Source organism: Macaca mulatta, chromosome 2, assembly GCF_049350105.2.
Source record: "Macaca mulatta isolate MMU2019108-1 chromosome 2, T2T-MMU8v2.0, whole genome shotgun sequence".
Classification (NCBI taxonomy): Eukaryota; Metazoa; Chordata; class Mammalia; order Primates; family Cercopithecidae; genus Macaca; species Macaca mulatta.
The window spans coordinates 151,663,461-151,680,832 of NC_133407.1; the positions used below are offsets into that span (position 1 = coordinate 151,663,461).

General features: G+C 47.9%; 2 protein-coding genes and 1 non-coding gene across 21 annotated transcripts in view; 1 reads left to right on the forward strand and 2 right to left on the reverse strand.

The window, feature by feature from the left end:
* CAND2 (cullin associated and neddylation dissociated 2 (putative)) overlaps positions 1-8,982 on the forward strand; it is a 38,674-nt gene extending 29,692 nt beyond the window's left edge. For all 9 annotated transcript variants that reach the window (XM_077993437.1, XM_077993440.1, XM_077993439.1 and 6 more), the window contains 3 exons: positions 1,341-1,505; positions 5,361-5,468; positions 7,942-8,982. In XM_077993437.1, the coding sequence (XP_077849563.1) occupies positions 1,341-1,505; positions 5,361-5,468; positions 7,942-8,169 (501 nt within the window). In that variant the 3' untranslated portion in view covers positions 8,170-8,982. The remainder of the gene's footprint in view (positions 1-1,340; positions 1,506-5,360; positions 5,469-7,941) is intronic.
* A 1,423-nt stretch (positions 8,983-10,405) lies between these two features.
* On the reverse strand, positions 10,406-15,880 carry RPL32 (ribosomal protein L32). 11 transcript variants are annotated; one of them, XM_077989989.1, is made up of 6 exons: positions 15,735-15,878; positions 15,002-15,044; positions 14,514-14,617; positions 13,714-13,895; positions 10,976-11,062; positions 10,406-10,598 (listed from the first exon to the last, which is right to left on the reverse strand). In XM_077989989.1, exons 3-6 carry the CDS (start codon positions 14,607-14,609, stop codon positions 10,469-10,471), a joined length of 495 nt encoding a protein of 164 aa, XP_077846115.1. In that variant the 5' UTR covers positions 14,610-14,617; positions 15,002-15,044; positions 15,735-15,878; the 3' UTR covers positions 10,406-10,468.
* Positions 14,696-14,834, reverse strand: LOC114676594 (small nucleolar RNA SNORA7). Its single transcript, XR_003727645.1, has one exon. It is a non-coding gene; the product is annotated as a small nucleolar RNA SNORA7 (small nucleolar RNA).
* Positions 15,881-17,372: the final 1,492 nt, after the last annotated feature.

Consider the following 17,372-nt stretch of genomic DNA (forward strand, 5'->3'; position numbering starts at 1 on the left):
CTGATTACAGACAGCCCCCTCCTTACAATGGTTCAACTTTACAATGGTGCAAAAGCAGTAGCGTTCAGCAGGCTCCTCACCTTATGATGGGATTGCCTCTGGAAACCAACTTATGATGGACCTATTGTGACATAATCCCATCATACACCAAGAATGCATTTAACTTAGAGCCCACCTGGTAAAGTAAGGATTCAAGGGGCAAAGGTTAAAGGTGATTTAATAAGTTTCAGCTGTGGAATACTAGCAGCATTGAGGCCCTTTAAGCTGGGCTTTGAAGGGTGAAAAGGTGTTTACCATTAAAACAGGGTTTCATGGTTGAAAGCTTCAGAAAGACCTGGGTGTCTTTTTGTTGTTTTTTTGAGGCAGGGTCTTGCTGTGTCACCTAGGCTGGAGTGCAGTGGCACAGTCACAGCTCACTGCGGCCTCAACCTCCTGGGCCCAAGCGATCCTCCCACCTCAGCCTCCTGAGTAGCTGGGACTACAGGCGTGTACCACCACACCTAGCTAATTTTTTGTATTTTTTTTTGTAGAGATGGGGTTTCACCATGTTGCCCAGACTGGTCTCAAAATTCCTCCTACCTCAGCCTCCCAAAGTGCTGGGAGGACAGCCATCATGCCCAGCCTACCTGGGTTTTAAATTCCAGTTCAGCCACTTACAAGCAGTGTATCCTTAACCTGTCCAACCCAGTTAATTAACCTGCCCAATGCAGTTTCCTCATCTGTTAAATGAGATCAATAATATTTCTTTTTGAGATGGAGTCTCACTCTGTCACCCAGGCTGGAGTGCAGTGGTGCGATCTCAGGTCACTGCAACCTCCGCCTCCCTGGTTCAAGAGATTCTCCTGCCTCAGCCACCTGAGTAGCTGGGACTACAGGCATGTGCCACCACGCCCGGCTAATTTTTTGTATTTTTAGTAGAGATGAGGTTTCACCATGTTAACCAGAATGGCTTCAATCTCTTGACCTCGTGATCCGCCTGCCTTGGCCTCCCAAAATGCTGGGATTACAGGCGTGAGCCACCGTACCCGGCCAGTAACATTTACTTCTGATGGTATTTGTGATGCTTGAATGAAACGTCATCCATCAAGCACTCAGTACAGTGCCTGCCGCTCAGACAGTGCCTGCTCAGTAGATTATAAGAATAATTGTTCTTATTGCCACTATTATCACCTAGGGGAAAGGATGCTGCAGGCTGAGCAAAGGCATGGAGACTTGAGAGTATAAGGCATGATTTGGGGCCGGCGTGCAGTGTGGAATAGAGATGTGGGGTTTATAGCAGAAACTACAAGAGGTGTCCTTACACCCTGGGGCCATATCCCCAACCTTCATCCCTCCTGCAGGTGGAAATGGGTCCCTTTAAACATACAGTGGACGATGGGCTGGACGTGCGGAAGGCGGCCTTTGAGTGCATGTATTCACTGCTTGAGAGCTGCCTGGGCCAGCTGGATATCTGTGAGTTCCTGAACCATGTGGAGGACGGGCTGAAGGACCACTACGACATCCGGGTAAGACCAAGCCCCTGCCAGATCTATGTGCCCCTGTACCAAGTGATAGTCAGGCACCACTGGGGCCATGCTTGTTTGTCCTTGCTCGCTACTCCAGGCACCCAGTGAAGATAGCGGCATTGTTGTTTTCTGATAAGAAAAGGAACCTGTGCCTCAGATACCTTTGGTGGGAGTCTACACTGGGCAGGCTCTTTGGAGGATGGTTTGGCAGCAACCAGAAAAAAAAGTTGTCCAGGTGTGGTGGCTCATGCCTGTAATCCTAGCACTTTGGGAGGCTGAGGCAGGAGGATGGCTTGAGCCTAGGAGGTTGAGGCTGCAGTGAAATGTGATCGCACCACTACACTCTAACCTGGGCAACAGAGTGAGACCCTGTCTCAAAATAAATAAATAAATAAAAAATAAATAAATAAATAAATAAATTCCCAGATGAAACTTTTGACCCAGCAGGGCACTTTGAGCTGTGGAATACTAGCAGCATTGAGGAGCGGGCTGCATCTCTTCATGTTGTGACCTGAAGGAGCTCCAAGCCCCACTGTTGAGTGGCAAGAGCTAGTTCCAGAAGTTAGGGCCATTTTCTTACCAGAGAGAATGAGGCTGGGGCTGGTGGAACAGTGCAGAGACTTCCGTTTCTTCATTTTATATCTTTCTATATCATTTTTTAAAATTTTAAAGTTTATTCACATATATAATAGAAATCATTTCTAATTGTGGCGAAATATTAATAATACAAGTTACTATCTTCACTTTTTTTTTTTTTGAGACAGGGTCTTGCCGTCACCCAGGCTGGAGTGCAGTGGTATGATCTCAGCTCACTGCAGCCTCCGCCTCCCAGGTTCAAGCGATTCTCCTGCCTCAGCCTCCCAAGTGGTGGAGTGCCCACCACCACACCCAGCTAAATTTTTTTTGTATTTTTAGTAGAGACGGGGTTTCACCATGTTGACCAGGCTGGTCTCGAACTCCTGACCTCAAGTAATCTGCCTGCCTTGGCCTCCCAAAGTGATGGGATTACAGGTGTGAGCCACCGTGCCAGGCCCTGTTTTCACTGTTTTTAAGTGCACAGTGCAGTGGCATTAAGCAGATTCACATTGCTTTGCAGCCATCACCACTGTCCATCTCAGAACTCTTTTCTCCTTCCCAAACTGAAATCTGCACCCATTAAACACTATTCTCGATGAATTTGACTACTCTAGGATTCTGCCCTTGTAAGTGGAATCATACAGTATTTGTCCTTTTGTGACCGACTTGTTTCACTTCTTAGTCTGATGTCCTCAAGGTTCATCCATGTTGCAGCACATCAGAATTTCCGTCTGTTGTATGTACAGACCACAGTTTGTTTACCCACTCATCCATTGCTGGACAAATATTTGGGTGTTCCCAGCTTCTGGCTATTATGAGTAATGTGACTGTGAACCTAGGTGTTCCAATATCCTTTGGAATCCTGCCTTCAGTTCTTTTCACTTTACCCACAAGTGAAATTGCTGGATCATAGGGCAATTCTGTGTTTAATGTCTTAAGAACTGCCATACTACAACTTTATTTTTAAATTTTTATTTATTTGTTTGAGATGGAGTCTCACTTTATTGCCTAGGCTGGAGTACATTGGTGCCATCTTGGCTCACTGCAACCTCCGCCTCCCGGGTTCAAGTGATTCTCCTGCCTCAGCCTCTTTGAGTAGCTGGGATTACAGATGTGTGCCACCACGCCTGGCTAATTTTTGTAATTTTTAGTAGAGACAGGGTTTCACCATGTTGGCTAGGCTGGTCTGGAACTCCTGACTTCAGGTGATCCACCCACCTCGGCCTCCCAAAGTGTTGGGATTACAGGCGTGAGCCACCACGCCCGGTCCCATATTACAACTTTAAAAAATATGTACTGTAAGTATGAGTCACTTTTTGTAATGAAAAAGTAATACAAAGTAATCAAAAGTAACCCATACTTGTTTTAAAAGATTGATGAAAACAAAGAAGCAAGTAATAATCATCCAAAAGCTTCCCCCCACCCAGCGAGGCCTGCTGTCAGTCTCTGTGTTTCCTGGGATGATGCACATAGACCCTCATTCATTAGTCAATCCATATGAAGTGGGTGCCACCACGCCGAGGTCAGTGTGAGAGGTGGGGTCCCTGCTCTGAAAGCTGTGGAGATGAGTGTATGAGATCTGTTTTCTAGAAATGGGATCATACCACACATGCTGTTTTTTCCCCAGTCTTTTAACTTACATTTACTGTATGTTGTTTGCTTTGCTTTTCAGTATGTATCAGTCCTGTCATATTTCACAGCTGCGGGAGTTCCCATTTCTGTTGCACTCACTGCTACACATGTAGGTTGTTTGCACATTTTCACTATTACAGACAGTGCTGCTGTGAACACCCTGGTGCATTACTGACCCATGGTGTGATCGCTGGGCTTCTACGGTGGGAGTGCGTGCTCCTACTAGAGCATCTGATGCACGTGGTGAGGCTGCACCTCCTGTAGTGGGTGTGCCTCTGACCACTGCAGACTTGGAGCTCCCGGGATGCTCCTTCCTGCACTCCCTGTCTGCCTGTTTCCTCTTTGGCTTTATTATTGCTTTAAACTTGCTTCCCGCCAACCCCTAAGAAAGAGAGAAGAAGAAACAACATAAGTTCTCTGGGGTTCTAGCCCCAAGGTCTTGGTTGAGAAAGGGGGTTGGGTTTTCCAGTGTATGCCATGAGAACTAGTGGAAAATGATGGGGCGCACAAAGCTGAACAGGACTTTCCACCACAGGGTTCCGGGAGGCTCCAGGCAGAGGGGTGTACTCAGCTTCTCTCATTTGGGTGTGCCTGGTATTAGGCATCTTGTGGGACTCAGTAGATGCCCAGAACACCCCAGAACACAGAGTGAGGAGTTCTGGGCTGGCCCCAAAGCTCCAGCTTCTCAGGATCGAGCAAGTCTGTTCTTTCCATCCAGTCTGGCCATATCCTCTCATGCCTGCCCTCAGGACCACAGGACAGGGCCTAGGCACCAGTGCAGCCTTAGAGCCCACTCTGTTACCACCCCCTGGGGTGAGGAGGGTGGGTGTGACAGCGACAGAGCCCACAGCCTTGCATCATCAAGTCTTCAAGTGAGAGGGAGTGAACACCGCCCAGTTCACAGGGGAGACAGGGAATCTTGTCTAGTTCGAGGGCACAGGGTCATGGAGGAGCCAAGAGTCATAGCTCGTGAAGTCCTGCACTGCTGCTCCTCGCTGCCGTGGGCTGGGCCTCTTCCTTTGCTGTGGGTGTAGGGGTCAGCATGTGGGGATGGGTAGGGCGTGGGGATTTCAGACAACCACTCTTTATGCTGTGCAAGGCTTTTTTGTGAGGACTTGACCATTTCCAAAAGATGTGACAGTTATTCTCCCACAGGCTGAATCTAGGCCTGCAGTCATGTTTAGTTGGTGTCAAAGTTTTTGTTTGGTTTTGAAATCAGGTGTCAACATTTAAAAATCGAGACTTTTTTTTACATGAAAATCGGGATTTCTTTTGAAAACATTTCAGTGGCCCCAAGCCACATGTCTGCATTCCCACCTGGCCACAGTCAGCCAGAGCTGCCCCAGCAGCCCCCTTCACTCATCCCCAGCATCTGCCTGACTGGTGCGCATCGGAGCTTGAGTACGACTCCCTAACTGGTGCTTATCTGATCCTCCTTGGGTCAGCCAAGTGTAGTTGGCAAAGAAAGTGTCACCATTTGAGGAAACAGACCCAGAGAGGGAGAGACTCTGGCAGGACTTCATGGTGGTCTGAACTTGGGCGTCAGGTTTTGGGTGTGGGGCCTCTGCTCTTTCCCAGGGCTGGCTGCTTCTCTTGCTCCTGCACCATTTCACTAAGAACTGTCTCCTGTCTCCTTCCTCTGGGCAGATGCTGACCTTCATTATGCTTGCCCGGCTGGCCACCCTGTGTCCTGCACCTGTCCTGCAGAGGGTGGACCGTCTCATTGAGCCACTAAGGGCCACCTGCACTGCCAAGGTAAGTCCCTGGCCCAGCCCTAGCCCAGGCCCTGGAGCACCTACTGAGTCCTCGGCCAGTTGTTCAGTTACCCCTTACTGAGCACTTCCTGCAGTGCAGGTGATATTGTGAAAGTGCTTCATTTAATCATTATCATTGCCCTATAAAGTGCTTTTTATTGTCATTTTATACACAGGGGAACAGAGGCTTTGAGAGGTTGTTATTGGCCAAGGCTACACAGCCAGTAAATTGCAGAGCTGGATTCAGACCCATCTCTGTCTCTTCTTCCATTCATTAAACACTTCTTGGGTGCTGAGCCTCATGGGAGATCCTAAAGATATAACATTGAGCCTGATAGGTTCCCTACTGTCAATCTCTCACCTCCTTGTTGGGAAGCTGGGTCAGATGATTGATCTAGGGCAAAGCTGCTGCTAGACTGGAGTGCCTGAAGGGTCTGGAGGAGGGATCTGGAGTGGAAGCTCTCATGGAAAGCTGGTGTTGGGAGCAGAGCCTGGCATCTATGCTCTAGGTGGTACCTAGTAAATACCTGTTGAATGGAAGAATACATCTGGGTTTTTTAAGAATGGGAATCATTACCAAAAGGAGAGCAGTGTTTTAGATTGGCGCTTAAAGAGGAGAGATACCATACCCATAGAGTGATGATTTTCAAAAATGAAATCTTTTGTGGATAAAACATTAAAATTGGTAGTTTATTCATAGAGACCTGCCTTGTAAGTTTACATTTTTAACATATGCTTACTATTGAGTCAATCCAAAAAAATGCTTCTACAGGGCCAGGCCGGTTTTGACAGTCTCTGTGGCCAAATCATTTCTAGTTTTCTCTGAGCTCTATGGCACCAAGGAAAGTCCCAGTTCTGGCTTTGTTGCCCAGGCTGGAGTGCAGTGGCGCAATCTCGGCTCACTGCCACCTCTGCCTGCCTCCTGGGTTCACGCCATTCTCCTGCCTCAGCCTCCCGAGTAGCTGGGACTACAGGCACCTGCCACCATGCCCAGCTAAGTTTTTGTATTTTTAGTAAAGACGGGGTTTCACCGTGTTAGCCAGGATGGTCTTGATCTCCTGACCTTGTGATCCACCCACCTCGGCCTCCCAAAGTGCTGGGATTACAGGTGTGAGCCACTGCGCCCGGCAAAAAGTCCCAGTTCTTAAGAGGGGAGGTATATATGGCACTGCAGTGCCAGAACATTCTTGCAGTAGGCTGAGGTGGCAAGAGAAGCTCTGCTCTGAGTTTCTACAAGAGCCACTCATCTGGCCATGCGGAGGATGCTGTCTGTTGGGCATTGGGATGAGTGTGGATACATCCACACCCACAGTCCTTACCCATGATTCTGAATCTACCAAGCTCTGACAACCAAAAGCTTTTTAGGAACCTGTTTGTCACAAAACTTGACTTGAAGTGGCATGAGGCTATGATCTTTAATTCTCGCCAATGTACCACTTTTATATAAGGGACTTGAACATCTGAGGATTTTGGCATCCATTGGGATCCTGGAACCAAACTCCCATGGATACTGAGGGACACCTTACTACTCACAGTACTCATACATGTAGTAGAGTATTCATGTATTTGATTACAGGGTATTGTACAAGACCCCCCGGGAATGTAATCTGCACAGTATTACCTTTCTAAAACCCAAAATGTCCTGGATTCCAAAGCACATCTGGCTCCAGGGGTTTCAGAGAAGGGAGTGTGGACTTGTGTCAAGTTGTTTAATCCTCTTGGCATCTCTTATGAAGAGGCAGCTGTTACTTATAGATGGGGAAATGAGGCTCAAAGATGTAGTTACCTGAAGTCACAGCTCTTGGGGGCAGAGCCATTTGAATGCAGGACTCTGCAACTCCAATGCCAAGCTGTTATCCACTGCATTGAATTCTTTAGGAAGAGCCCAGCATAAGGAATTTGAACTTTAGTCCATAAGCAGTGGAGGAACTGCTGAGCTCCTCTGCCTAAGTGGGAGATGGTGGGGGAAGAGGAAACAGAAACTGCAGGAGGTAGTTTGGGGTGCTTACTCTCCGGCTGCATCTGTAGGACGGATCGCCGGGCAGGGACTTGAGTGCAGGGAGGAGGCTGCTAGAAGACCATCACAGTGATCCATTCAGTCTAGTCATATGGTGCTAAGAGCTGGTTTTAAGCACAGTATAGGCTGGATCCCTGCAGTCTGTAGGAGGTAAGTATGGGAACGCAGTACTTGCCACTGTCAATCAACAAAAAAGTGAGCACTTTAGATTGGCTGCTCTGAGGCCCCTCAGGCTGATTTGAATGGCAAAGAACCTCTGTGGGGAAACTAGCCAGTGTAAAAGCCCGGAGGTAGAGTTAGGACATGGCTGGTGAGACAGAAGCCTTAGGAGACCTCACAGCAGGGATTTATGTTGGGTAAGATGATGGGGCAAAGAGGAAGCCAGAGACCGGTGAGGAGGCAGTGGTGCGGGCCAGGCTCAATAAAGGATGGCTGCTTCTGCTGTTTCCTGCTTTAGGTCAAAGCTGGTTCCGTGAAGCAGGAGTTTGAAAAGCAAGATGAACTGAAGCGCTCTGCGATGAGGGCAGTGGCTGCCCTGCTGACCATCCCCGAGGTGGGGAAAAGCCCCATCATGGCCGACTTCTCTTCCCAAATCAGATCCAACCCTGAACTTGCTGCCCTCTTTGAAAGCATCCAGAAGGATTCCACTTCAGCCCCCAGTACAGACTCAATGGAGCTCAGCTAGTCCCCCCAGCACCGAGGTGGGCCCTCACTTAAGAGAAACGAGCCCACCCAAGCCCAAGGCCTCCCCATCGCCCACTGCAGGTCTCTACTTTTGCCCTTCCACCATCTCACTGGGGGCCCTGCCGCTCCTGGTCAGGGCTTACAGTGCCTTCTCCAGGGACCCAACTCAAAAGGACCCCAGCCCGAGCTGCGAGGCTGCCCACAGTTGGGCCCCTTCCTTAACTCAGGACAGTCATCCAAAGAAATAGGGTGAGGAAGTTTTCCAGTGACTTCACACTGTATCCCTCCATAGTCTGTCTGGTTCTTTCAGAGGGTGTCTCTGCCTCACAAACTAGTAGCATTTAGAAATAGGCTGTGCTGTCAGCTGTAAAAGGTCAGGAGGCCGCAGACACCACTCTGGTTTCTTCACTGCATTTAGCAATGCCTGAAGTTAGTGCTTAGGCCGGGCATCTCAAAAAGATACTTGGGTCATTCCCATTTTAAAATTCAAAACGGTTCATTTCTAAGTGGCAGCGATGAATCAGAAATTTGGATGATGTGTTTCTTTTCCACGGAGGAGAAATGGGTTGGGTAGGGAACTGGACAGGCTTGGACCTCGTTTCATTTCTAATTTCAAAATACTTACTAGCAAATTGGGCAACAAGGAATTACACATCTTCCATGCCACCACCCAGGCATAACCAGTTGGTTTGTTTCCTTCTGAGGAAGGTTTCAAATGTGTCTAGTGTTTAGCATTGAGGACAAAGAAATGCAAGTGGCAGGCCCAAGTATTTTCTGTGATATCCCAGGTTAATAAAGATTAGATTCTAAGTTACTTCTTTTCTCTACACAACTCGTGTCCAATTGTTAGACCAATATCTTGAATGCACTCGTCAATTTGTAAGAAATCCCAAAAATGAGGCTGGGTGCGGTGCCTCACGCCTGTAATCCCAGCACTTTGGGAAGCTGAGGTGGGCGGATCACCTGAGGTCAGGAGTTTGAGACCAGCCTGGCCAACATGGCGAAACCCTGTCCCTACTAAAAATATTAGCTGGGTACGGTGGCAGGCCTGTAGTCCCAGCTTTCAGGAGACTGAGATTCAGGAGAATCGAGTCGCCTGAACCCAGGAAGCAGAAGTTACAGTGAGCCAAGATCAAGCCACTGCACTCCGGCCAGAGTGACAGCATGACAGTCTCCAGGAAAAAAAAAAAATCCCCAAAATGACCAGTTTACATTATAAATATTTATGACTAGGTTTTGAACAGGAGACAATCTGTAAGATGCCTATCTACTAGAATGAGACTAGACCTAGAGAAGCTTTGTTATAACCAGCGCAGCATTTCTGGTAAGTTGACTGGATGGTTACTGAAAAACATCCTGTAAGCATTTCCATCTCGTAAGTACCACATCCCATATCCCTCATGACCTATATACACTATGTAAGGTGCCTGTAATCCCAGTACTTTGGGAGGCTCAGGAGTTCAAGAGCCTAGGCAACATGGCTAGACCATCTCTACCAAAAAAACTTCAAAAACTACCCAGGTGAGGTGTGCATCTGTAGTCCCAGCTACTTGGGAGGCTGAGGTGGGAAGATCACCTGAGCCTGGGGAGGTCAAGGCTGCAGTGAGTGTGCCACTGCACTCTCAGCATGGGTGACAGCAAGACCCTGTCTCCAAAAGAAAAATCGGGGCCATGTGTCACTAAATTCTAAGAGTACCAGTCAAGAGGCTCAATTGTCACCAGTTAGGTCCCCGCCTTGGCAAACTGCTATAACATTATACCTGAAGCAGCAGCTGGTGGGAAGGTTACAGGAGACTGAAAGTGCTTTTCCAGTAACCGTGGTGGACTACCTGGAAAAGCAATTTGTACATCATCCTGTTCTTTCTGGACAGAAGTTACAGGATGCAATTTAGGCATCCCATAACAATCTGTTTAAGAAAGTCATCTGGGTATTTCCGTGCATATTTTCTCAATTCTCACAAGCATCACATGGAATAACTTGTCACCTAACTTTACAAAGCAAGGTTAAGAATGACTACTTGTGGCTTGGGACCCACAGCTTCTCCAAGTGTCTTACAACCTACCTAGTCTGTGCCCCTCATCCCCAGCCTCAACTGTGCACTTGAGGCCACGTTCCCCTGTTCAAGGACCGAGTGTCCTTTACAAATCCCCTCCAAGTGGGAGATGCCAAAGGGGTTTAAGCAAAAGAACGATCTCTGTGACAAACTAAGCCAAGAAGCTGAAGACTTAAAACCAAGGAAGGAAGATGCCAGATGGCAGTTTTTACATTTATTTAAACAGAAAACGTGCACATGAGCTGTCTACTCATTTTCTTCACTGCGCAGCCTGGCGTTGGGGTTGGTGACTCTGATGGCCAGCTGGGCAGCTCTTTCCACGATGGCTTTGCGGTTCTTGGAAGAAACATTGTGAGCAATCTCGGCACAGTAAGATCTGTAAGAGAATCAAGTAGGTAAGGAGCAAGACAGCCCTGAACACACTTGGAAAATTCCATTAAGAAGGCAGTGAGTTCCAGCACCAAGCTAAGAGAGGGCTGCTTGGTATGTGGCTGTGGAATGACACCTACATGCCCCCAAATCCTGACTCCCGAGTCTATGGTTCCCTGGTGATGACAAGAACACTTTCATTTACAAAGTATCCTCACTGTTCCCTCTCATCTAATCCTTACAGCAGCCTTGTAATCCAGGCATTACCTCCATTTTACAGATAAGGAAACCAAAGCCCACAGCAAGCAATGGACAGGGATCCAGGGTGAACCCAGGCCCACGCTCCAGGTTCAATGGTTCTCCCCCAGTCGCAGGGTGCTTTACCTTGCCCATGAAGTTTCAGAACTCTTCAAAGTGGTCCAGAGCAGAACCCAAGAGTCTGAATGGAGCCAAGAGCACCCAGTTTGACCACTGAGGATACAAAGCAAGTAGAAGCAACAATGCTTAAAGTCACCCAGTCATAGCCATGCCTAATACCTGAGGATTTGGTGTGCCAGATCCAGTTCTAACTCATCCCATTTGATAACCAATTGGCCTAACAAGCACACTTCAGTAAGGAGGTGATTTATGAAGCCACCCACAGTGGGTTAAGAACAGACATTCCACCCCTGAAGCATTTTCAGCAAAGAGAGAAGCAGCAGGACTGTGAGGAGTGATTAAATGAGGCAGTGGACACACAGCTCTTTTCAAGAACCCTGCCTTAACAGCAAGACAGCAAATCCAGACAATTCTTGTTTTACATTAGTCCACTCAAATTCAAAGCAACTATATTTTTAAATGTTTCTATGTTTCAAAGGCTTAGGTTTATATTACACTTCTCATCTGTCCTTTTCAAAAAACTCTCCTGTCCTTGTCCATCTACATATTTGATAATTACAGAGTGTACCCACCATTTTAAATGTGTCCCCCTAGCTTGGGCATTTTCCATACTACAACAGGCCAATCATTTTGAATAGACTCACAACATTCTATCCAGCACTCTACAATTCTCTCATTATATTTTCAGTTGTTTCCAGCTGTACTGCTGCAATGACTAGCTTTTGTTTCCCTGCTTTTCCATTCCTTAAGGACAAATGCCCAGAAATGGAACTTAGAGATCAAAGGTCAGAGATAACAGAGTATTTCCAAGGATCTTAAAATGACTGCCAAGCTGCACTTACAGAGCATATGGCAACCAGCCAACACGTGCACTGCAACTGAGTAATCATGTTGGCCTGTTACAGTTCAACTGTGGTTTCAGTGTCCACCATTAATTCCTATGCTCACCTTTTTTTAACAGAAATTTTCAGCATTTCAACGCCTGGTTAAATTTCCAGCCTTGGAAGGTAACCACGTTAGAATACTGCTCTTGTTCATTTTTATTACTTATATCTACAACCACTGTAGATAAAAGATCTTTGTAAACATAAACACAAACATCCTAGTTACTCACACACACTCCATGTTCTTTCTAGTTTACTTAGGAAAATTCAGCTTTTTGGCTTTCATTTACCAATAAGTGAAGAAAATAAACTGTCACTTCCCATGATAATTTTTCATTCCACTGCCCTAGTTTTGGTCTAAGCAGGTCACCAAGTCTCTTATACACAGAGCTCATCAAGTGTCTAACTTACTCAAAACACCCAGAACCAGCTGGGTACGGTGGAGCATGCCTGTGGTCTTAGCTACCAGGAAGGCTGAGATGGGAAGAGACAGCTTGAGCCCACCTTGAGTTTGGGGCTGCAGTGTGCCACGATCACAGCTGTGAGTAGCCACTGCACTGTAGCCAGGGCAACACAGATGCGTCTGTCTCTCTCAGATCAAACCAGGCCAGGTGCAGTAGCTCATGCCTGTAATCCCAGCATTTTGGGAGGCTAAGGCAGGCAGAACACTTAAGGTCACGAGTTCAAAACCAGCCTGGCCAAGATGGTGAAACCTCATCTCTACTAAAAATACAAAAATTAATCAGGTATGGTGGTGCACACCTGTAATCCTAGCTACATGGGAGGCTGAGGCGGGAGAAACGCTTGAAACTGGGCGGTGGAGGTTGCAGTGAGCCGAGGTCATGCCACTGAACTCCGGCCGCGGCAAGAGAGCGAGACTCCATCTTAAAAAAACAAAAACCAATAAAACCCACCTAGAACCAATGCCCTGCAAACCCTCCATGCGCTTTCACTTCTACACCTTTGTGTAAGCACTCTCTGCCTGCCAAGTTTCCTCCTGTTCTCCACCTAATCCAAACTTGGTTCTAAAGCCCTCCTGTCCCTGAAGATACCCCTTACCACAGCACAGACTAAAGGGCCCCTTAAGGCCTGAGGTCCATGTTTGATCTTCTCCCTACCCTCCTTGTAAGCCAAAAATAAAATTCAAAGGCCCCCAGCAACCATCTGAATGCACTCCCTCCTTGAATAGGGCACTCTTGGTTTCCACAACCTCTTACCATAGCCAAGACATTCCTTTCTAGTGATAACCAATTCCCGATGAGAAACAGAAAATCTATTCAAAACCTCGAACTGCTGCCTTTCTGGACTAAACCAATGTATGCCTTAAGTGTATTTGATTGATGTCTCATGTCTCCCTAAAATATGTAAAACCAAGCTGCTCCCTGCCCACCTTGGACCCATATTCTTAGGGTCTCCCAAGGGCTGTGTCCCAGGCCATGGTCAACTCATATTTGGCTCAGAATAAATCTCTTCAAATATTTCAGAGTTCAACTCTTTTGGCTGACACCTTCATAAAGAAAGCAATGTTCTGGAAACAACAGCCAAAGGATATTGTAGTAGTGGAAAGTGGTTATTATTGCAGTGTTCACAGAGCAGTCTTTTCCTGGTCTTGGGTCTCTACACTTAGAAGACCAAGCCTCCTCCCTCCGGTAAAGGAAACACCTTGAACTACCCAAAATCTTTACTCCCCAACAAGCATTCTCTAAAATCCCGCAAGGAACAACTTCAGATTCCCTCAGAGAATGTACAACCCCTCCCAGCCAAAATGCATCCCCCAAGAGTTTCTAGAGTTCCTGCCAGAAGTGCTCACACAGATGCAAACTTCGGATCCCTGAAAACTAGAGGTGGGACCCAACTCACTTGTTGCACATCAGCAGCACTTCCAACTCCTTGACGTTGTGGACCAGGAACTTCCGGAAGCCACTGGGCAGCATGTGCTTTGTTTTTTTGTTGCTCCCATAACCAATGTTGGGCATCAAGATCTGGCCCTTGAATCTTCTACGAACCCTGTTGTCAATGCCTCTGGGTTTCCGCCAGTTACGCTGAAGGAAATAACACACAGGTGGGTTAGCGTCTGTGCAGAGTGCCAACTGTTCCTTTGGGGAGGGAAAACAGAACCAAATGAAAAGGAAGTATGCCACACAGTAGCTGCCTTTGGTGACAGGACTTCACTATTTCCTTACTTTTTTGGTGGGAAAAACCAGGAGCTCGTGGCTTTAGCCACTAGGAATGCAGGCACCCCCACCATTCCTACTCCCAAGCAATGGAGGAGGCACCAATGGGATGCAAGGGGACTGTGTAGATACTGAGATGGCGAGCACAGCTGCAGACACGGCTCTCAGCACCTCTGAGTGTTCTTGTCTATAAAATAGGGATCCTGGTGTCATAAGGCAACCCAAAATACACGACAAATGCAAAGCCCTCTAAACACATCGAAACAGCCAAGTGTCCCTTCTCATTTAAATTTCACTTAACACATCAAGAGATGTTAAGTACCAGCACTAGGGCACACTGGGGGAGACCTGTATTTCTACAGAAAGCTCTTCCACAAACCAGTTCATTGGTCAAAGGTAATCCCGACTAGATGATGTCAGAAACCGACAGCCTGTTGGAAACTTCTTTCTTCACCCCACACCCATTTCCATCCCAGGACCACATACCTTAATTTTGACATATCGGTCTGACTGGTGCCGGATGAACTTCTTGGTTCTTTTTTTGACGATCTTGGGCTTCACAAGGGGTCTGAGGGCGGCCATGATGCCTTCTGGGAAAGAAGCAGCCCCAGGTGAGGAAGAATCCTGGAAGGCGGCTTGGAAGGAGGTTTTCCCACCCAGGGATTGAACACTGTCGCAGAGTGTCTTCCAATCGCCAGCTACGGAGCAAGCTGGGAATGGAATGGGTGCCTCTGCCAGGCTTGCTTTCCCTCCCTTTCCGAAGCTGGCAGAATACTAGGCACTCTCCAGACGCGATCCCAGGAGGTCAAAGGTCAACTCAACCACTCAGAGCCCAAAGAATGCCAACAGCTGAGCAAATCAAAACCGACCCCAAGACACTAAATTTGCAAGGGGCAGCAAATCCCACCTCGCCAGTGTCCGAACCCCAAGATGGCCTTGACCATCTACTTGGACCTGAGTCTCAGTTTCCTCACCTGTAGAATAGAGATGACACTGCACGCTGAATGCCTGCAGTGCCTGTCACAGGGTAAACGTTTAATAAAGAAAACCTTCTAATTCCCTAGGGAGCGGCTGCGCTACCACACCCTCAGCACACACAAAACCATCGTATCCGTCTAAGGATGCCTCAAACCTGGAGATCTTGCAGTATCAACTCACACCTTCCTCAGTGTGGTCTTCAGAGCCATTCATTTATTTCCTACAGCAGCACCCCTTCTGTTCGCAGCCATCAACTGGCACAGAGTGGGTAATCAGTGAACCACGTATTCAAAACGACTTTGCCTTCTGGCCCATGATATCCTCGAAGGCAAGGTGGGGGCAGTTGCATCTTATTTCCAGAGATACTACCAGAATTTCTGCCTGCAACTGAACCAGCAGCCGCAGCAGCCCTAGGGCCCGAGACTGCAGGGAAGAAGCGGGCTATAGCAATGAACGAATACACGTGGGCCGACATCGGTGAGCGCTGGGATCCATAGATCCCAGCTGACGGCTGTCAAGCTGGGACACCCTTGGTCGTCCCACGGCCCACAGGAGACCCCGCAGTCTGGGCTCAACTAGCACCCTCCACCGCCAAGGAACAAACAAGCAGCCCGCAGCTCTGACTACAAGCGGAGAGCAGGAGGCTCTGGGACGCAAAGCCCCATCAACCCGGGCTGCTTCGTTCTGCTCCTGTACACGCCCCAGTAAGCTGACAATAACAATACCCACAGCCACTACCGCGCCGAAGGGGAGGCCCCCGCACCACTGGGCAATGGGGCCAGATGAATCCCGCAGGAATGCAGATGGCCACGGATTAAGACTTACCGAGGAGGAGATGGCTGCCACCTCCGTAGGCAGCGCCGAGGAAGAGAGAAGGAACAGTGGCACGCAAGGGCTGATGGGACGTAAACCCCTGGGTCCTGGCAGGGAAAAGGCAAGCACTTCCGGTTCGGCTCTTTCAAATAAAATAAAGACACGTCAAAAAATAATGCCGCAAAAAATTCTGAGTATACATGTTTTAATAGATCGTAATATCTAGGAGTATGACTGAAAAATGTATTCTACCTATCCTTGGGTCTACGTATAAATTTGGAATTCTTTATGAGCTAATAAGACCCGGTGGAGGGAGGAACTTACTTCCGCCAGAAGTTGAAGCCAATCCGCTTTTGGGCTATTTCCGCCCGCGTTTCTTCTACTCCGAAGTGCGCCTCTTAGTGGTCAGAAGAGAACAAGACAGAGACTTCCTAATAATTTCCTCACCGAATTTAGACAGTAAATAGTAACGAAACTATGATAGCTAACATGCGATGGAGTTCACTATGCCTACCACAATTCTATAACGTACCCCTATTATGTCTCCATTTTGCATATGTGGAAGGTGAAATTTGGAGACTTGACTCCAAACTCCATGCCCTAACCATTATGCTAAATGGCCTAGTTTTTGTTTGTTCATTTTTTGGAGATGAGGGCTCACTTTGTTGCCCAGACTGGTCTCGAACTCCTGGGCTCAAACGATCCTCTCGCCTCAGCCTCCTAAGTAGCTAGGATTACAGGCACGAGCTACTGCCTAGTTGTTTTTTGTTTGTTTGTTTTGTTTTGTTTTTTGTTTTTTTTAGACAGGGTCTCCCTCTGTCACCTAGGCTGGAATGCAAAGGCGCCATCTCACGGCTCACTGCAGCCACTGCCTCCCAGACTGCCTAGTTTTTAAAGTTACTCTTAATTGTTTTGCTTAGCTTTTGCATTTAAGATTATTGTGAAAATTGGCAGAGCACTATGGTTCACACCTGTAATTCCAATACTTTGGGAGTCTGAGGCGGGAGATTTGCTTGAGCCCAGGAGTTCAAGACCAGCCTAGGCAACATAGTAAGACTCTGTGTCTACAAAAATAAAATAATTAGCTAGGGCTGGTGGCGCATGCCTGTAGTCCCAGTTACTCGAGAGGCTGAGCTGGGACGATCATGTGAGCGCCCAGGAGTTCTAGACTACAGTGAGCTGTGATAATGCCACTGCACTCCAGCCTGGGTGACAGAGCAAGGCTCCGTCTCAACAACAACAAACCTATAAAGACAAATAACCCAATTGAAAAATGGGTAAAGAATCCAAATAGGCCGGGCGCGGTGGCTCACGCCTGTAATCCCAGCACTTTGGGAGGCCGAGACGGGCGGATCACGAGGTCAGGAGATCGAGACCATCCTGGCTAACACGGTGAAACCCCGTCTCTACTAAAAAATACAAAAAACTAGCCGGGCGAGGTGGCGGGCGCCTGTAGTCCCAGCTACTCGGGAGGCTGAGGCAGGAGAATGGCGTGAACCCGGGAGGCGGAGCTTGCAGTGAGCTGAGATCCGGCCACCGCACTCCAGCCTGGGT

Excerpts from the sequence above, each read along its gene's own strand:
- RPL32 (XM_077989991.1), bottom strand. The coding sequence starts at position 14,609 with ATGGCCGCCCTCAGACCCCTTGTGAAGCCCAAGATCGTCAAAAAAAGA. Across the intron at positions 11,063-13,713 it reads GTGCTGCTGATGTGCAACAA|TGGTCAAACTGGGTGCTCTT; the intron begins GTGAGTTGGGTC and ends TTGTATCCTCAG. Across the intron at positions 10,599-10,975 it reads TCTGAAACTTCATGGGCAAG|ATCTTACTGTGCCGAGATTG; the intron begins GTAAAGCACCCT and ends ATTCTCTTACAG.